This window comes from Vulpes lagopus, chromosome 7 (assembly GCF_018345385.1).
Source record: "Vulpes lagopus strain Blue_001 chromosome 7, ASM1834538v1, whole genome shotgun sequence".
Taxonomy (NCBI): domain Eukaryota; kingdom Metazoa; phylum Chordata; class Mammalia; order Carnivora; family Canidae; genus Vulpes; species Vulpes lagopus.
In genome coordinates, this window is record NC_054830.1 from 114,020,350 (window position 1) to 114,042,175 (window position 21,826).

The 21,826-nt window shown below is 37.1% G+C and overlaps 1 protein-coding gene across 2 annotated transcripts; it reads right to left on the reverse strand.

The window, feature by feature from the left end:
- Nucleotides 1-493: 493 nt before the first annotated feature.
- Nucleotides 494-20,764, reverse strand: MINAR2 (membrane integral NOTCH2 associated receptor 2). 2 transcript variants are annotated; one of them, XM_041763842.1, is made up of 5 exons: nucleotides 20,615-20,764; nucleotides 17,206-17,385; nucleotides 16,639-16,815; nucleotides 4,067-4,291; nucleotides 494-702 (listed from the first exon to the last, which is right to left on the reverse strand). In XM_041763842.1, the coding sequence occupies exons 2-5, from the start codon at nucleotides 17,347-17,349 to the stop codon at nucleotides 523-525; spliced, it is 726 nt and encodes a 241-aa protein (XP_041619776.1). In that variant the 5' UTR covers nucleotides 17,350-17,385; nucleotides 20,615-20,764; the 3' UTR covers nucleotides 494-522. The 2 variants fall into 2 exon arrangements, with proteins under 2 accessions (XP_041619776.1, XP_041619777.1); XM_041763843.1 differs by lacking the exon at nucleotides 17,206-17,385.
- Nucleotides 20,765-21,826: the final 1,062 nt, after the last annotated feature.

The following is a 21,826-nucleotide window of genomic DNA, read 5'->3' on the forward strand; positions in this document are numbered from 1 at the left end:
AAGCATACGTGTGAATAAAGCCCCCCTCCAACTCTTTTCCTGGCTTAAGCAGGAGTTAAAGAAGAGAAAACAGCATGAATCTAACCCAAAAGGCAGCACAACCAGAAGGTTTTATCCTGTATACCTGGCAGCCAAAAAATGATTTGCTCAACTTTCTTAGGGACAACAGAAGGGTAGGGGTGGCAAAGAGATGAGACAAAGCTGCTGAAAATTTTTGGTGCTGCTTTGGTCTCTATCCTAAGTGTTTAGTTTTGTTTGCATATAGCGACTTTTCTGTGGTTTCAATCCCCAGAATTCCTGCTGCCCAAAGGACAAAGGTCACTCTGGAATTCTGACCAAGACTTCATAGAACAAAGGAGAGAAAGCCAGCATACCTCAAGCAACATTTGCATTCTATAAGACAAGTACACTGAGCTGTACACACAACAGTACATTTGTGCTACGTGAACATGTTTTTCTGCAAATGTTTATTTAGAAAGATTTTTAACAAATTTCAAGCAGCTTGTATCTATGGCAGTTTCTTCAGGTGAAAAATGTGCTAACTGTCACTATGAAAACCAAGATGCAGGCAACAAGGAGCAAAATCAGACCTACACGACAATATTTTGAATGCTTTTCTTGTTCCTCTTCCTTTTTCAATAAGGTGTCAAAACCGGGTGTGTACATGTCTCCCAACCAAAACCGTAGGTCATTAGGGTTTTCCTAAAAAAAAAAAAAAAAAAGATTACATAGAATAGCCTCAATCAGTAACCAGTCAATGTTACAGACTAATTGATACTGCAGAACAAGACACCGTCAGAGGTACCGAAGGTTAATATTCACACTGTTCCAGGTGAGGCTTAAGTGTCACAGCTCAAATAAGAGAGGCTAGGCTTTGAAGAGCATCATTATTTCTCACCAGCAATGGCTTGAGGCTGAGCTGCCCACCCTCTTTGCCTCTCTAGTCCCAGTGGATTTTAAGTCAGATTCAGGGGTCAGTAAATTAGCTTTAGACTTCTGAGTGCTGTGCTAGGAGAGGAATGAGCACACACTCAGGGAGCTGGGTGCATGCTGGTGATGGCAATAAAATTCCTTGACCACATCGCTATAATTACAACTTCCTGGTCTTAGAAAATGTAAAATATTAAAATAGCATATGGATGAGCTATGCAGAAGGATAATTTTGCAATCCTTGTCTACCTTACTTGTATCCTTCATTTAGTTTGTGTCCTAATCAAAGGCAAATCTGATGCCTACATTCCCTAGGGAGAACTTCCATAATTCCAAACTTCTCTTCCATTCTACTCCTAGCTAACTAAATAGGGAACTTATTTTCTTCTTCCTTATTTATAAACTCTTAGTAATTTAGAAAAGTGGAATTGGCCAAAGGCTCTTGGAACTCTTACAGCTTGTAAGAGGTAACAATGAGTTAGGGGCTCTGTCTGCTAATTACGACATATAGATAGGGATGTTGATGAAAGGAGTTGAATTAATGAAGTATAGAAAGAAATTCTAATTAAAACAAAGCCATGACTTTCAGAAGCATCCCTCAAAAAAGTGCTAGAGATGGCATCATGAGGTCTACAAACGCTGAGGTAACTGTACATGTGGGGGATGGGGGAGGGGACAGACCCTAGTTTTAGCAAAGCATTGCATCCATCATATTTATATTTGATCTTCCTAAACAGAACTCAGGGAATTTTCCAACAAAAGTATTATTCCTCATTGCCAATGATGTTCAATCTCCTTAGCCTTACATCTTTTTTAGTGTTTTTGAGCCTCATTTTCCCATCATTCTATTACTTAAATTGTAGTGCGAGCAAAACTGAACTCCTTATTGTTCTGACAAACTCTCTCACTTTCCTGTATTTGTGTCTTTTTTCTTCCTACTCTGGACAGAAGAGCCTCCTTGCTCATGCAAACCATTTATATCTTTTGGAATTCTATGCATTTTTCAAGCCAGTAAAAATTAACCTTTTCATGAAGCCTTTTTATAATCCAGTGTGATCATGTCCTCTTTTGAATCTGCATAGCATTTTCTACTATTATTAGGAGCACTAGCCTCTTCCTCTCTATTGTTCTATAATGATGGTTTGTTACTTTGATCAGTTAGATGAGCTTTTTGATAACAGGGACAGTAATATTCATCTTTATAGTTTTCTTGCCATTCATGTAAACAATAAAGGGCAGAGAAGAACCTCTAGTGTAGAGTCAAGAAATGTTTGCGAAATAAAATACATATTTTCCTAATTGAAGAAAGTGACTTTTTAAGCGGCCTAAGCGTCCATCAAAAGATAAATGGATAAAGATGTGGTATACATATATATAATGGGATATTATTCAGCCATAAAAAAGAATGAAATATTGCCATTTGCAGCAACACAGAGCTAGACATTATAATGCTAAGCAAAATAAGTCAGAGGAAGACAAATACGATATGATTCCACTCATGTGGTATTTAAGAAACAGAACATCTGAGCAAAGGAAAAAGAGAGAGAGAGAGAGAGAGAGAGAGAGAGAGAGAGAGAGAGAAGCCAAGAAATAAAATTTTAACTGTAGAAAACAAACTGATGGTTACCAGAGGGAAGGGGGTTAGAGGGATGGGTGAACCAGAGGATGGGGACTAAAGAATGTACTTTACGTTATGAGCACTGGGTGAATTGTTGAGTCACTATATTGTACATTTGAAACTAATACAACGCTGTATTGGCTGCCTGGGTGGCTCAGTTGTTTAAGAGGCTGCCTTTGGCTCAGGTGACGATCTCAACGTCCTGGGATCCAGTCCCGCATTGGGCTCCCTGCTCAGCAGGGAGTCTGCTTCTCCCTCTCCCTCTCCTTTCCTCCTACCCGCAGCTTATGCTCTCTCTCTCCCTCAAATAAATAAGAATCATTTTTAAAAATATAGTAAAAAAAGTAATTAAAAATAATATAACACTGTATTTTAACTACACTGGAATTAAAATTAAAAAAGAAAAAAGAAAAAGAAAAAAAAAGAAACTAACTTCTTAGAAGTCTTGACCTTCAAATTCCTGATTAAAAAAAAAAAAAAAAGCCCACAAGATTACTGTTGCTATGGGGGAGTGTCTGTTATGGAAACTTCCCTGGAAAAGAGGTTACATTAAGAAGGAGATACATTAAATCTAGCAGGAGACTGAAAAACCTCAAAGACTCCAGACAACAAGATATTTCAAGAGTGCTCGTTTGAGATTTTTTTTTTTAAGTGTAAGAGTTTACACTTTTGTCCTCTTTCCAACAGAAAAAAAATCTTCAGGTGCTTAAGGTATGAGACTCGGAGCAGATATACACCTTCTTAAGTGAAGTATAAGTGGAAAAAGTCAGGCCTCCCTGGCCCTAGGGCAGGCAGGGGCAAGCTAAGGCTGGGGAGGAATCCAGTCCACTCAGAAAACAGAGGGCCACTCTTCCTGCTTTGCAGGTATTTCTAGATCTATTTGATAGATGATACCAGGGGGAGAAAAAAAAAAAAAAGAAACAAAGAAAGACTGCGGTTGGGTTTAAGCTGGGTGAATGAGTTCATTGCATACTTTTCCTGTGTTGAAATGTTTTTGTTTTGTTTTGTCACTGAGACATAGGACAGTGTCCAAAATGTAAATCTGCAATCTTAAATCACTGAGTGGGCTTGGAATAAGATGACCCTTGGTGAGAACTGCCTTGTACCATGCCTGAGACAGAGCACTGAATAAATATTTTTGAATAAATGCAGAATAGGGAATTCTTAAGTGTTCATGAAATAAACGGTCACAAAACTAGGGGAAAACATACAAAATCTGGCAAATTAATTTTCATAAACCTTTTACCTTCTAGGTAAACTTTTCTATGTCACATCATTTCTTTCTCTCTACACTAGATAGATGCCAGTATATTGCTGCCATAGTCAAACTCAGAACAAATCAATAAACACATATTGACTAGGAGAGAGAGAGAGAGGGATGCCTGGAGCCAAAATGACCAGAAATCAAGAGATTTGGGTCTAGTGAAGAGTGCTTGTCACCTTACTACCCATTTTTTAAAGGAATATTTAGCTGATATTCTTCATCAATTGAAGGAGGTGATTCTTTGCTTTGAGTACCTTCAGATGCCCAGAAAGGTTTGTGTGCAGGGAATGCCTGTCATATTCCTCAGCGGTCCATGAGGGATTCTTTTTTCTTTCTTCCATAGCTTCCTCCAAACCTATGTCACCATAGAGTGGGTTATTCTTCAGAACTGATGACAAGGATGGTGGAGGATGATCCACAGCAACAGCACCCTCTGCATTGGATCGCCTCATTTGCTGAGCAGTGATGGTCTTTTCTCTCTGTTAGGAGGCACAGGGACAAGGCTTCTTTTACCAATGGGTCACTGGAGGATGAAATGTGAAATAACTTCCCCTGAAAATTTGTGGATTCCACCTGGAAACCCAACAGATTAGGACAATGAATGAGGAGAGGATTCTAGGATCTAATCTGACCTAGAATCCTGTCATTAATTAAAATTTCTTCTTTGTGTGTGATCTTGTTCAGCTTCAGTAATCATTTATGAAAATGCTCTTTTATAACTACAGAGAAAGGACATTGCTTTTTAATTCGAATAGCAGAATTCTGGACAATGCTAGTTTTTTTCCCACCTCACTTGCAGTGATATTTAATGACATTTTACTTCTATTTGTGTATTCCATGACTGATAAAAATAATATTTAACCTTGCTGTATTAACCCAGCAACGTCAAGATTAAAAGGCGTTTTATAGATATGCCTTGGCTTTCAAAAAACTCTCTTGGGACTCGTTTTTCAGATAATGTGAAGGACAGAACAGCATCATACTCCTTTATGTGTCTACAGACCAGCTGGCTATTAGATGGCTCTAATATTGACTTAAAGATAGATTTTTAAAATCTTTTTCTTATTGAAGCAAAATATACTTATAGAAATGTACTCATATCATAAATGGATAGCTCAATAAGAAATAGAACATTACCAGCATACCTCATGTTCCCTTCTTGATAACCCTTGCCTTCTCCCTGCCCAAGGACAATCAGCATCTCAAATTTAACAGGGTAGGGTAATTATGTTTTTCTGTGTATGATTGACCTGCAGGTTTTTACTTTGCTTTTTTTCACCCCTTTGACTGTAAAATTATTATGGAGGTAGAAACATTTTGCATTGAAATTTGTTCATTGGCTGAATAAAATTAAGAAGAAACAAAAAGCTTATAGATTAATGCCTCAGTTATAATGAGCATCAAGAGAGAGAAGTTCTACATAAGAAAACTTAGGTTTAACCCTTTAAAACTGGTGACACATTTCATTAATTTACAGCAATTTTTTAATACATGTGTTTCACATATTTAAGTCTTCCTAAACAGAGAAATTTCAATAGCAATTAATATTACTCTGAGTTATATTTCTAATCATCAAGACACTGATTCCCTTAGCATATATTGGGTATAGAGGTCACATTAAGTACATATTTATGTAAGCTAGGTTGTGAAATAGTATTACATACAGTTTCCTTCTGAAATGGCTGATAAGCCAAAAAAAAAAAAAAAAAAGAATCATCTAGATAAAACCATTCATATTCTCTTTGGCCTTAAGCTTCCCTAATTTTCTTAACCCATACATTTTTTTATATATTTAAAGGTCAAGTTAGAGATCTCTGAATTTATTAGGTTGTTGGTCTGCTCAAAATCAATTTATATTCTTCAATACTGAAATTTTCAATGAAATAATACATCATCTTGACTTAGCATTTGTCTTTAAGATGGATGGCTTCATAAAAAAAGTTTCTGAATTGAGAAAAACAATTTGATATGAAATTTAGATCATTTCAGCTTAGCATAATTCTGACTTAAGGTTTTTTTTTTTTTCAAGGCTAGACATCTTTGATCATCTTTGAGAGGGATAATTCTTCAGGCATTAACAAATTTACTTTGCCAGTTTTCTTGCCCACTGGACTATTTCTTCAGCTTCTTAAGTAAGAAAGCTCTATAAATGAGGAAAAAACAATTTTGAGGGTCAGGAAAAAAATAACAGACTCTACTGCAATTAATACCTTGAAAAACTAATAGGTATAAGATAACAAAATAATTTTAATAATTATTAATTCAGAGCTATGGTCTAAAAAGAACATTCAAGTCGTTAATTCTAAACCATATTCTTGAAAGTCTAAGATCTATCCTAATACATGGTGCCATTTATTTGTGTGTTGCATGACAATTTCATGTCTGAAATATATGTGCAGAGAAAATAGAATATCTTTGCTAAGAATTTGATGGCAGAATAAAAAACACTGATTATAGTTGAGGTTCATTTATATTTTGGTAATTTTTTTCAAATAAGAAAGAAAAAAAAGGCATGTATTTGATTTTAACTCTTGACCCCACATTCTGGATAGATTACATTTACCAAAGGAAAACTCAACAGTAATTCTATTATTTTAGTCATACAGATTCTAAAATAATTTGTATTTTTAAATATTAAAGGAAAGCAACACTTCAAAGCTTACCTAGACTTTTCTGTATTCACCATTACTTTGTCCATTTTTCTTTATACATTTTAATCATTATTTACACCATTTACATATAAGTAAATTCAGTAAAAAGAGCAAAATAGAATGCATTTTGAGACAAACAAAAAACTTAGACTATAGAATTAATAGACCGATAAAGAAAGAACCTCTAAAAAATGTACTTAAGGAAGAAACATGATAATAAAAGTAAAGATTAAGATGCAAAAAGAAATGCTGAGCAAAAAAAAAAAAGGAAAAAAGAAAACTGATAAATCTCTCTATATCTAAGGAAGTATTGATAAATACTTATGATAAAGCATATAACAATGATAAAGCAGATAACAATGATTAATTTGTGAGTTTTTAAATAAGGGATAATTAAATCACTGAACTGGAAAATTTAACAGGTATTTTTGATCAGAACGTTTTAAGAAATCATGTCAGTGAGAGCACAAAAATATTAGTAAAAATAGAGAAAGACTATATAGTTTCTAAATCAGCAGAGCAGTAGAAAGATAAAGGAAACTTGATAAGACAACAAAGCTGAAAAAAAGAGTAGAGGGAATCTCAGAAAAATATTAGAAATTTTAGAAAGCATCATGTTAAATGTAAATAGACTAAACCTTTTAATGACAGAGATTGTCATTTTTTTAAATTGTCAGATTTTAAAAATTAAATTATGTAATATTACAAGTGGAATACCTAAAATATAAGAACACAAAGAATGAGAGTGAAAGAATGTGAAAAGATATACTGGCAACTACAGCGAAATGAGAGCTACATATTGTGGTGTGTCTAGTTAAATGCGTATGAATTTTATTCTCCCCTCCTGAGCATAAAGGATGACTGCCTTTCCCAGTTTGGTTTGAAGTTATAATGGGGCCAGCTCTTTCCTAGTTGATGATTTATGGATAAAAGTAATAGCACCATTGAACCTGGTTCCTGAATCTCCCACAAGATTTTGGCTCACTTTCCTCATTTCCATTTTTGTGTCACTATTAAGCAAGGGTTGTATGATGGCAGAACTATAGGATGAAAGAACTTGAGGTCATGGGTTATTGCTTGGAAAAGAGCTGCCGCTAAAATCTACCTGTCCTTCCTCAGACTTTTCATGAGCAAGAAAACTCTTTTATTTTTGGGATGCCTAGGTGGCTCAGTTGGTTAAGTATCTGACTCTTAATTTCAGCTCAGGTAATGATCTTAGTTAGGGTCCTGGGACTGAGCTCACTGTCAGACTGTGGGCTCAGCAGGGAGTGTGTTGGAGGATTCTCTCTCTTCCCCTGACTCCACCCCTGCTTTCTCTAATGAGTAAATAGATCTTTAAAAAATATTTTATTTTTAGTTAGTGATCTTTTGTGAGGATATGTGCTATCACAGTATAAGCTAGCCTATCCTCCCTAATACACAAAATGGTATATCTTAAAATTCCATAAACATGTGGCATGGGTTTAGCAGCCAAGAAGTGGAAAGAGATAAAACACATCAGCAGCTGGACTGATGGCTATTCACAGCCTATAGTAAAAAACTGGCATAAATGTCATCTGTCATAATGCAATCCAACTACATTGTAGCTCTAGGAGAGATACTTACAAATAATCAGAACATTTATGTACATATAATGACATTACAATAATCAGAGCATTAATGTGATACAAGGAAGAGATGAGGTTAGAGAAAGAGCTGGACAGTTGGAAAGAAGAAATGAAAGAGTAGAGAGGACCTAGAAATTCGATGCCCTCTATCCTTCTATTGTTGAAGATCTGTTTGCAGATCCCAAAACCAAAACACAGAACTCTTTAAGAAAAAAAAAAAGTTGAGCAAAATATGCTTATTGAAATTTCTCAGTTGAATAAAGTGACTTAAGATAAAGATCATGTAAGGCTGCACTTTCATAACTCTTATCCCTGAGAGTTTCTATGTGGTTGTCACTGACTTTAAGAATACAGTAATGGATGCACGAAAGCCAGTTTGAGAATTATGCCTTCAGAGAACTTCAGGCTTGTTTACTGATTTATAAAACTGACAGCAAGTAGTCAGTTATGTCAGGTAAGATTACATTAATAAATAGCCTCCTAAATTCTGTAAGAAATATATTACCGAAGAGATCACAAGCCTACACCTAAAAGCTTTTGGGTATTTAGATATAAAACAAAACAAAACAAAACAAAAGAAAGCAGTGACAATAACTCTATATTTCCACATTTCCTAGAGTAGAAGTAAACTTTGAAGCCTACCTTGAAGGAGAGTCTACTTTTGCGGCAAAAAGAGAGCAGTAGGGGATCCCTGGGTGGCTCAGGGGTTTAGCACCTGCCTTCGACCCAGGGCATGATCCTGGAGTCCCAGGATCGAGTCTCACGTTGGGTTCCCTGAATGGAGCCTGCTTCTCCCTCTGCCTGTCTCTCCCCTCTAAAAAGCAGAATCATGGTCTAATCAATCTTTCACACCTTCAAGGAAGGAGGCCACACAAACTATTCCCATGGGATCTCAGAATTACTTTGGAATAGTGACTACCGTGTCTTTAATTTTTCCCATTCAGAAAGGAAGAATTTATAGATTTAAAAAATATATTTATATATGTAGTTATTACGTAAAAAACATATTATGCATATTATTACATATTATGTAAATACATTTAAAAGAATGATAAACTGTGGCAGGGCCTGGCTAGCAAATCCATTTCTTTTTATGGGCATACAACAGCCCATGGACTAGGACATAGGACTGGATTGGGACATACCCTAACTCAGGATTGACCCCGGAAATCCCTGGATTCTTGGGTTACTCTCTTTCCAATCTACAGGCCCAGCAGAGATTCCAATACAGTAGATCCTCAAGAAGGAACAGTCTGGATTCCATTTGGAAGCCAAGCCCTAGGACATCCATATCACTCATATCAGACCTGGTATGAGACATACATTTTATTGTGTTAAGTCACTAAAACTTTAAGTTTATTTGTATCTACAACATAAGTTAAGCTAACCACCAAGAAAGTGTGTGTGTGTGTGTGTGTGTGTGTGTATAGACACACACACACACATATCAGACAAATAGGTCTTTTTTTTTTTAAAGATTTTATTTATTTATTCATGAGAGACATAGAGAGAGAGAGAGGCAGAGACACAGGCAGAGGGAGAAGCAGGCTCCATGCAGGGAGCCTGACATGGGACTTGATCCCAGGTCCCCAGGATCCCACCCAGGGCTGAAGGTGGCGCTAAACCTCTGAGACACCTGGGCTGCCCAGACAAAATAGGTTTTAAATAAAAGACTTTGTTAGATACAGAGGATTGCTACACAGTGAAAAAAGGTAGATATCATTAGTAAAATATAATAATTCTAAACTTGTATGCATCTAATAGTCTCAAACTTTATAAAGCAAAACTGGAGATAATTATAAGGAAAAATTTGTACATACAATTTGTATTAAGCAGACAAAACAATTACTAAAGATAAAGAGGATCTGAGCAATAAAACCAACTTTGATCAAGTGAAATATACTGGCATCTTTATTAAACAATTGAAAATACTAATTTTTAAAATATATACTACATGTTTACAAAAACTGATAATATGCTAGACTATAAAACAAATTTCAAAGACTCAGTATTATATGGATCATGCTGTTTAAACACGGTCAACTTTGTTAGAAATTTATATATCAATTTCAAAAAGTTAAAGTACCACATTTTATAGAAAACTAAAACATACACTTCAAAGAAATAATAACGGAAATTAATTTAGAACAGAATGAAAATGAAAATTGTAAATTTGTTGGCCAGAACTGAAATGGGTATTTTGAGGGATTATTATAGAAAAATATGTTTGCATGATAAAAGCAGAATGAGAAAATTAATGAGATAATAAGAAACAACACAGAAATAGAGAAAATTATACTGCATATTAACTGCAATTTAATATAATTTTAAAAGAGATAGAAGTAGAAATCAATTCATACTACAAAGGAAAAAGCTAATACACAATGGAGAGGATGAACAGTATTGAAAACTATTTCTCTGGAAGGGCTGGAAGGACTGAAACACCCCTGGCCATACTGCTCAGGAAAAAAGACACAAATCCACAGGGTTAGAAATGTAAAAGAAACATGAGTAAAGACATACCAGAGGTTAAGAAATGTAACAGGAGAATAATCTGAGCAATTAAAAAAATTTATAAACAATTGGGCAGTTTTCCACATAACTTACCAAACTTAAGGAAGAAAGTGAAAATGTTAATAAACTTGTGATAATTTGACTAACTGAATCAATAGCTTAAAATCTACCCCAACTGCACACATATTGAAAAATACCCGGCCAAGAGATTATTGTAGTCATCTTCTACCAGACAGTCTTGAAAACAGATCATTCCTATTTTTGTCAAATATTTCCAGAAAATAGGAAAACAAAGAATATTCCACAGTTCATTTTATGAGGTTGGTATAAACTCCTGACAAAGGCAGTTTAAGTAAAAGAAAAGGTCAGTTATAGGCCAATTTCTCTTATAAGCACAATGCAAAAATTGTGAATCATCTATTGCTAAAGATAATTCTACAATATGTATAAATTATACATACCAGGATAAGACAGATTCATACCAGGAAAGAATTTTTACCTGGACGGTGATTTAAAAAATTAGAAGATTAATGTAATTCACTACATTAAGAGGGAAAGATGTAGGATTTCGCAACAGATTCTGAAAAAGATTTTGAAAACATTCAACCATATTTAAAGCATACTTTCTTAGCAAACTAGAAATATTAGGAAATCTTTAAAAACTAATTAAGAGAATCTGCCTTAAACTTCTAGGGCATAGTTTACCAAATAATCACAATATTAGAAGCATTTGTTTTAGTTTCGGAATTAATACAAGGATGTCAATAATCACAAACATTCATATGTTGCTGCAGTAGAAGCCACAAGCAATACAATAAGAACAGTAAAATTCAGTAAAAAGAATAAAGATTTTAAATAATGAAACAAAACAGCAGATGGCATGATTACAGGGATATGTATTGTCAAAAGAGAATAGATTAACAGAATTTCAGGATTTAAGATCAATATATAATACTTATGTAGTCTATAATAATCAATGGCATACATGAGTAACACTATTATAAAATATGACTTAAAAAGTTCTAGTGTTAAGAATAGTAAGTGCTATAAGTATTTAGATTTATAAACCTAACAAACTTTATGAAAGCTTCTACATAGAGAATTATAGGACCTCATTGAAGGGCCATATGAGGTCCTGACATGAAAAAGATATACCATGTTTATGGATTGGGAGAATCATGATCATAAAGATTTCCATTTTCCCCCCAATTTGATCTGTACATGCAGTGAAATCGCTTTTATAATCATAATGTAAACAAGGCATTTTGTTTATTACTTGTGGGAGTACAAACAAACTTGTGGTCCCCAGGGACTACAGTAATTCTGTTTCCCAAACTGCTAGAATGGTTATCTTTATAAATCACAGATTTGGTCATGTGATTCTCTTGCTTAAAATTTTTCACCAACTCCTCAAAATTTTCAAGATAAAAATATAAAATCTCACAATTACTAAGCCTTTGTGGTTTCACCCAGGCCTCTCTTGAATCTTGTCTCCCTGCCTTCACCTCCACCTAACCAGGGCTCCGGAGTCCCACACATTCTCTCATAACACTGATGGTGTGCTTCCTTAAGGCTTCAGTGCCAGAGGCATTTGGGTTTGGTCTGAGAGTTGTATGGTGGGGACAGGTTGGGTGTTGTTTCTGTCAGCTCACTGTCGAAAGCTAAATTCCAGACCCCACTGGAGATTTTGTGAATTACATAAATTTAGCCTAACTTGATAAATCATGTTTTGATATTTGCCTGTAAATCCCTGAGCAACTAAATGATGCCCCCAATCTACTTCCCAGATAATAATTTAAGTGCTTCAAAGGTTCTATAACATTTCCACAAATATAGGCTTAAAAATGGGAGACTATTTGGCAAGCAGGGCTGTTCTATTCAGAACAGTAAGTGGAGGGTTAGGAATAGAGACATTCTTATGGAAGGCAGGACAGATCTCAAGGACATGTCCAGAGACAGGTTGAATTATAGCATACAAAACAAACAACCAAAAAAAAAAAATCCACCCTAAACAAAAAACTGAGGAGAGACATCAGAATTTAAGGGGAAAAGTTAGCTATTAAGACAGAAAAAAAAAAAAAAAGGCAAGGAAAGGCGAATAGGAAATAAATCCAGGGGATGACACTGTCTAGAACTCAAGGCAAGAGCAATCTCTTACCCTTGACCTTTTACTGCAACTTACAGGTTTAGCATGGAATGCTCTTGGGTTCTGAAACAAATGTGATGGAAGCCAGGAAAAGATAAAACAAAGAGATTAGTCTGAAAAGATTCCAAAGTCTATGCTAATAATAATAATAATAAAAGAGCCCACTACAGTGTCTGAAACATATTTTATCATTTAAACTAAAAAAAAAAAAATCTGCCTTTTCCTTTCATTACCTCGTTTTATAAAGGGATTGGCAGAAATATTTGGAATACAATTCCAAATGCCTTCATCAGACACATGCCCCAAATTATTTTAACAACCAGAAACATTAGATTTTGGCGAACATTTGTTCATTGCACTGAGATGGAATTTATTGTGAAGCTTCTTTACTTCTCTAGTGTAAGAATTTAAGAAGTATAAATATAGTGGAATCAAGAAATATGCACTCATACTCTCTCCCTGCAAACATGGTGACCTGTGTGTTTCCGCAGCATGGAATTCAGTGTCCTGGGGGAGGGGAGTGGCATGCATGAGAACAAGTGCTTGCTTTTCTTTATGCCCAGAATTACTTTTGCATGTAAAAGTGGCTTACAGAATTTCCTCTGAAATTGGAATGTGAGTTTTTAAGAAAGCTTTGAGAGATAAATCAGGATATAAATATGATGCATATATTTAGGAATTCAACCCCATATTTGGGATTATAGGATATGTGTTTTAACTGCTGAGGTACTATTAATTTTGGAGGTAATGGTTGTAGTTAGGTACTTTGACATTCCCTGAGGTAGTCTGAATCCCAAACACCATGCACCTGGGTGCTATAAGACCCAGGGATAAGCCAACACAACTCTGAAGTCTGTGTGGATTTCATGTGAGCATAAAATCTACTACTTGAGTTATGGATTGACAGATGTATTGACTATGTTTCCTAACACCACCATCTATGCAGACACAGAGACACACACAGCCCTGCATCCACACTATAAATAAGGAAAAGGCATGTAGTATTATCAACTGTTTTTTCAAAATCCAATGAAAGGATAATTTCAACACAATTTGGAATACTGTCAAATAATAATAATTTCTTAGACTTTTATAGGAAACCTTTTCTTTCAATTGTTTTTATCTCATATTGTATGTTCTCATTTTTAAACAAATACATAAAATTAATATTATACTATTTTTTCAAGTGGAAATACTGAGGCATGAACCAAATAAGGGCCATAATAAATGTCTCTTAAAGTGGCTTACTATGGATTTGAGATAAGACACCAAATTTCTAATTTCTTTGTTCATTGCTCTACCCATTGGCTAAATGTATCCCCAACAGAGTGAGGGTTTTATTTTATTTTATTTTTTAAAAAGATTTTTAAAATTTATTCATGAGAGACACAGAGAGAAAGGCAGAGACATAGGTAGAGGGAGAAGCAGGCTCCCTGTGGGGCTGTCATACAGGACTTGATCCCAGGACCCTGGAATCAGGACCTGAGCCAAAGGCAGATGCTCAACCACTGAGCCACCCAGGTGCCCCGAGTAACGGTATTAAAAGAAGAACTTTTGACAGCTACCACCTCATGCACACCTAACACCTTAACATACCTGGTATAGTCAGTGCCTTCTTCTAGGTACATGACAGCCACTTAAAACTTTCATTATGTCTTTCTATCTTAGATTTATATTCTATGCCACAAATACATCATTCCTGAATTTTAAGATCCAGCCAGGGAAAGAATTACTTATTCACATATTATAAATAAAAGTAGTAAATGTAAATCATAGTTAGTCCTAATTTGTGTCATGCCTCCCCAACTACCTGAATTTGTAAGATTTATTCCGCCCAACCCTATGGACCATCTCAATAGCATATTGGCCTTTATTCTATGTCATTTAACATTTTTTTAAGAGTAAGGGATAGGGCAGCCCGTGTGGCTCAGCAGTTTAGCATCTGCCTTTGACCCAGGGCATGATCCTGGAGTCCCAGGATCGAGTCCCATGTCAGGCTCCCAACATGGAGCCTACTCCTCCATCTGCCTGTGTCTCTGCCTCTCTCTCTGTCTTTCAAGAATAAATAAATAAAACCCTTAAAAAGAGTAAAAGGATAACAGATTTACTAGGTTTATGTGCAGTTTACAGTTACTTCCTTGGTTTTTCCTTGGAAAACCACTTCAACTCATCAGGGCCTACCTATTGAAAAAAACGCCCCCTTAAACATCGCATGCATTTCACTCAGGTTTAGAAACAACATTCAACAGAGTTTTAAACCATGCAGATTCACAGGAAGGAAATAGGTTAACTCTAGTAACAAACAAAAGATGTTAGATTGATGTCTTCCAACCTCAAAGGAATTTATTGGATATGTTTTCTTTGACTAAACTTCATTGCATAGGAGGGCCAAGGTTTTCTGAACTGATTTTTGAGTCATTTTGTTCCATGATATAAACAAAAAGGAAGGAAAGGGAGGAATTTCATTGCATCTAGCTTAAAATACAAAAATGAGATCCCAAAAGGTATGTATGGATGGTGGGAAGAATTTTAAAGATTGTAAAAGGGAAGGAGTCAATTTTTTTTTTTTTTTACAAAGGCAGTTGTCATAACAGGCTGCCTTATGATGGAAATAAATTAAAATCCTTATAGGTGGAGGAAACACTTACATAATCATTTGAGTGTACTGGATTTGAATGATCTCATGATAAAGGTCCCCAGGAGCCCACAAACACACCACAAAGGAGTCACTTTACACCAGGACTCATGAGTAGCAACTGTTTCTTAAAAGAAAACAAATTTCTGTTCAGGGAATTTGAACTACTCCAAAGGATTTAATGACTTGCAGGGGTTTGTAGGTCAGTCACATCTGTTCTGAAATGAAATGCTTCTTCCTGTTTCAAAATTGACTAACCCTTAACCCCATTAGCCCTCACGTCTTAAAACAAAGATTATTCCTGTTTCATGAGCTGTGCCACAGTCAGGGCCTTTATGTTTATTTCAGCACATGGAACTCATCACGGTTTTATTCTTCTCCTTTGGTCAGCAAAAAGAAGCAAGATGCAAAAGAAGAAAGCAACAAATAAAGTCTGCTCTGGGTTTGAAGTTCTGATTGTTATGTCCTGTCCACATGGATACCTGTGGAAAATAAGAGTATCTAAGACGATAGCCAGCACTTTTCCAAGGAGGAGAGCTCCCTCTATTTCCTTTTCCTTCAATCACTAGGATTTCCATTGTTCTGCTGAGTCTTCTCTGCATGCAATGAAAGGGAGCCCAGCTAAATCAGGCAAAAGCAAGTTCCCTGGTTGTCTCAGAGGCTGTGTTCCAGTCCCCAAGCATCTGCTGCTTTGTGCTTAGAACACACCAGAAGATAGAGATAGGTTTGTCCCTCCAGAGTCTTACTTGCAAGTGTAACAAGTGGTTTGAAAAATTCTGAAGGAAAGGAGTAAGATGAAAAGGAGGCAATAAAACAAGGACAGACTGAGAAGCTAGTGCTTAGCAAAAAACGAAGGTCGGGGGAATTCACATATTTTATAAAGTGATCGGAGAGTTTCCTTATGCTGAGGAAGAGAGAAAGGCCTTTTTTATATTGTAAGAGTGAGATGCTACTTTGTCACCATGTTCCCTACTGCCTTTTTTTTTTTCCTAAGGGGACAACTAATGAAACAGTAAGGGACACCTGGATGGCTCAGTGGTTGAGCATCTACCTTTGGCTCAGGGTGTGATCTTGGAGTCCTGGGATCAAGTCCCTCATCAGGCTCCTCACGGGGAGCCTGCTTCTCTCTCTCTCTGCCTATGTCTCTGCCTCTCTCTCCATGTCTCTCATAAATAAATACATAAAATCTTAAAAGGAAAAAAAAAGAAAGAAACAGTAGATGGTGAGAAAGAAACGAGCCCCACCCCATGTATTTGGTCTCCCGGATTTTTACCTGTGAATACACGAGGTTTTGCCAGCGTTGGGTGGGTAGGTAACTCCCCGCTGGAAACCTCACCAGGCTGCCCTGAAGAATTGCTGAGCTCCTCATGAAAGACTTCACATCGAGCTGCAGGAATTTGTCAGGATGGTTGTTATTTGGCAAAACAGAGAGGTCCATGTCTCCCTTCGTCTGCAGTGGAACACAAAGGAAGCAAGAGTGCTCTTGTCAGACTGGTCCATTATTAATGAGCCTCAGGACGCTCCAACCGGCATCTGAAACCAGGTCCCGCAGCCACACTGGGGTGGCACGCTTGAGACGATACCTCAACACCCAAGAACAACGCAGCACCCTGCTTTGTCTTTCACACACAACACTCACACACACACACATACAACACACACACGGTGCTTGAGTGGGACAGATGGGGCTACACTTATCAAATTGAACAAAATGCCCAGATCAGATATGTAGTGCTGAATATCTCTCCACACAGCATCAGTTTCAGAGGAAGTATTCTTTGGATAAAGACTGCCAGAATCTCCCTGTCACAGTCCATAATCGGAGCGCATGAAATATCACCTGGAAGGGAGATATGACTTCATTTTTCTCTCTGAACGTCGCCCAGCTAACACAGCTGACTTGGCCCAGGCCTATGCAGCCTCCCACGTGACGGGCAGGATCTGGTTTCTTCTCCTGTTTTGACTCCCAGAGTCTCAGGCTCATGTGAAACCTGACCACGTTTAGGTTGTCAGCTCTGGCCTGAACGGAGAAATGGCAAGAATTTGCTTTAGAGTTTGCTAAGGTGATTTAGCGCCCCCTTCTACTGCCTTGACCCATTCCTCATCTGAGGTCCCCCTGACTCTGTGTCGAGCCGGAGAGCCCCCTCCGGGGTGTTCTGGTGTTCGTATGGTACACTTGGAACCAGAGAGGACCATGGCTGCTGGGTTTGGATGACGTGCTGTCCTAAGTGAACCCATCTGCTGTTCAGAGAGCCAAGGTGGGAGTGAGGTTGTGGACCTGAGCTAAGCCAGAAGTAGAGGCGACTTTAGGGAGATAAGCTCTTGCATTTCAAGCCTCTCTGCCTCGGGCAACCCATACTCCTCATTGTGAAAATATGGATTTCCATCTAGAAAAGAGGAAAGCTCCCCACCATGAGAAGGCGAAGGATAAACACCTTGGCAGTTTTAAAAAGACACAGGTTGTTTGTTATGTTTGCACCTCCGTAAACCCATCTGCTTCAGCAGGAAGGTTTCTCTTCCAGGGGTAAATGGGGTCACATGTGGAATGTATCAGCACCAGATTTCAGAAGAGTGCCATATAGCTTACAAGAAGCAGCAGCCAGGATGTTTGTTCTCAATCGAGCAAGACACTAGAGAGTACTTACCTTCTTTATAGCAAGAAGCGTGGGGGAGTTTGAAAAAATCAAGTCCTACTTACAGCTGGAAAACTAGATTAAACAATCAACATTTTCTGTAAGAATTATTTTTTGGATCCAAACTCTTTCACCGTCTTACAATATTTCAAATACATTTGGGTGGTTTTTAACAATGCATTTCCTGCAGAAAGTCAGAGGTACTTCATGACAGTTAACCGTAGAATAGTTGAATCACAAGTGCCTTCAAGAATCAAGTGTATTATGTGTATGTGCAAGTGCTTGGTACTTTCTGGATTTTCCTGGCGGCTGCCAGAATACATCTAATGAATAAATATTTCTCAGGCTGTTTGCTTTTCCTAAAAGATTCTTCAGGGAATAACACACATCTTCACGAAGAACCTTACTTCTCTTTGGCTCCCTATATTGGCAAGTGGAGAAACAGAACCTAGATCCAAATATATTTGATTAGGCCTTTTCTTGAGCCAAAGTATGAGGTAGGTGAAATGAGCCTTCAGTTTTCCTTAGGCATCCTTCTTTTAGATCCCTCCACCATGCTCTAGACGCCTGGAGGGGTGTACACTGTCTCCTTCTGTTTATTAGTTTCAGACTCTCCATTGCTGATAACTCACAGCTCGCAGAACCTTTGCACATTTTCCCAAGTAGGCATGATTTCCCCTTCCTTTGAAATCTTAGAGCAATTTGTTTATACTATCATCTTACTGTTCTATCATCTTTACAAGCCCTACACTAGATGATACATTTCTAAAGAGCAGCCCTTTTGGATGCTTCCTTCCTCTTGAGTCATGTCTGAAGACCCTCACGAAGTCCTGTGCTCAATAAATAATGATGGCTCTAGTCTTTTCCAAAGCCCTAGGAAGGGCTCTACTCTGGTTGGAAATTGGTAATCCAATTAAATTTGGTTAACGAATGGCTTAGTGTTGTTTTTCCAAGCTCAGTGAAAAAAGGATTCTATTGCCAAAAATGTTTATGACATACTCTGTATTCTCTTCTGGTACTTTATGATGCACAGGCTCACCCTGAAGGCTCTGAGAAGTTCTGCTTTGATAAATGTAGCATTGTCCAAATTTATTTGATCATGTAACACCCAATTTATTGTTTTCCTTTTAACTTTTCAAAAAATTTACCCAAGTGTAACTCAAAAAATATTGGTTCAGCGTGTTTATCTCTTTATTGTCGTAACTTCAATCTAGAGTGACAATGGTTATAAATAAATATAAAGAGTTCTAACTGCAGGGAAATCTGGTGGAAATGTGCATATCTGGGGCTTCTCGACCCTTAGTATTCAGGTAATCATTTGGTCTTTTTCTTTATGACAAATATTTATGAAAGTATAATTTCCCCTTGGAATTTGACCCAGAATTACTGTGTTTTGAAACATGAGAATCATAAAAATAGACTTACATATGGTTCACCAGGCAAAACTGTCTACATATTAATTAACCTTATTTCACTTCTTTTCCTCTCCTCATTCTCTCTCTCCTATTTTTCCTTTTTTCTGCCCCATTTCCCTTCCTTACTCCCTCCCTCTCTGGTTTGTACCAATAACCAAGTGAAATATCTCTAAGTCTTTCCAGCTGAAAAGCCTGCACAATGTCCAGATGAGCAATTGGGGTTCATCAAATTATTTGAGAGTTTGAAAATTACTTGGACAGTTCTGATTGTGAAGAACGCCTGTGACTAGCTTATAAGTCTTTTTTTTTTTTTTGGCTATTATAAAAACATACTCAACATTGGTAAACAAAGGAGGTGATTAGGATAACTAAATGCACAGAAATTGGAGAGTGGCATCCAATTAAATTGTGTTCTTGGGCAAATTATTGAATCCCTCTAAGCTTGTTCCCTCACCTATAATGCGAAGAAAAAAATAGTACCTTATAAGGTTGCTGTGAGGTTTTACAGGTAAAGTTGTTAACAGAATGGTTAGCATATATTAAATGCTTAAAATGGGTTCATTGTTATTTTGAGTAGATAAGAATATATTTTTATTTCAGCTGTCTCTGATAGAAAGCGAACTGCCAAAAAGGAGTTAAAAGCCACACTGCCACCTTTAATTAAAAGGCAAACTACATTTCCCAGAATCTCTTTATTTGTGTGATTCTGGGTTAGAACTGGCAAAAAGAGAGCCCCCTGGATGGCTCAGGGGTTGGGCTCTGCTTTCAGCTCAGGGTGTGATCTTGGATCTTAGGGATGGAGTCCCACATCGGGCTCCCTGAGGGGAGCCTGCTTCTCCCTCTGCCTCTACCTCTGCCTCTCTCATGAATAAATAAATAAAATCTTAAAAATAAAAGAGCTGGTGAAAAGAGGAATCTCTTTATTGAGATTTGGACAGCAAAATGGAAATAGCACCCATTAATCTGAAAGTCTTCTTGCAATCAGGTGCAGTGAGAGACAGAGGCACAGGTGCTTGGCAGGTTCCAGACTGCCTTTGCTCTCTTGAGCTCTGTGTCCATTTATTCTTTCTGACTGCTTGTCCTGTTGACCAACAGCAAATTCAAATCTACTACCGGGTACTTGGCTGTGTATCTACAAAGGAGGAAGCTACACAGAGGCAACAGCATCCTATAGAGCTCTTAACAAATTATCCCTTCTTACCTGGCTGCTCTGTTGGTCGGTGACTCCTCTGATTCTCTAACTCTTCTTATGGACCTTCACTTTCTCAGCTCTTCCTGCTGTTGTGTGAATTCAAATCTGGTGAATGATAAACATGAGTTTTAAATTCACAGTTCAAGGTCTAAGTTGGGAACCAGAAAGCTTCCATGACTATCTTCAAATAAAACCGTTTAAACTGTACTGCTGAGGTTTTGCCATCTGTAATGTCTTCTAAATCCATATGCAGAATCATGTCCTAGAAGATCCAAGGGGACCAGCAGAAAGTGTGACATGTGAGGTGTCATACATGCCAAAGGAATCTCAAGATTTCACCAGTTCACATGAACTTAAACCCAGTGTATATGTACGGGAATATTTCTTAATGGTTTTATATTAGGGCAGAGGAAATACAATGTTGTATCAGCCTATGCTTTCGATATGGGTTCACTGAGTGGATATTCTGGATTTAAAGTGTTATTTCATGTGAACAACAGTAATTCTAACAATGTGCCTGAAAATTCAACCCAGTGGTGGTCTATACTGAATAAAAATGATGCCAAAACTTCCTTATTATAAGGTAGTAAAGTATACAAATATTTAGGGAGATTGGTTTTAATATGATAGATGCTCATCCACCTGTTAAATATGTTCCCTAACAGGCTCCCAAAGGCAGTTCCTTTACCAAGGCTTTGAACTCCCTTTACATCAGCAAAGGCTGTATTGGAATCCTTAAAGAACTTCGTAGTGGCTCTTCTCTGAAAATCTGGAATAAGGAAATGCTACCACAGAACTGGGCTTCTTAAATTTAATGAGGATGATGGAATTCCATAAGAGCAGGAAGAAAGGGCTGCATTTCAATGCCAGAGACCAGATGGGAATGGTTACCATAAAGGGCAGCAGAACCAAAGGGGTAAAGAGAATGGTTTGACCTGCAAAGATTTTGGCTAATTGATCATGGAGTCCCTATAACTGAAATAGGCATTCTACTGAAGTCTCAGTTGATTTGTATAAGTATGAAATATCTGGACTTTGTGAAAAGAGGTCTGATTTGGATCACCACATGAGGACATTACATTTCCTTGATCAATTTCTCTATGGGCACAGATTCACTGATTCAGACTCCTTGAATGAAGGGGAGGCTGGATCATTTTAAAGAAGGATCCTGCTATACTGTTCAATTTAATACTACAAATTTATCTTCAAGTTTTCCCTGAT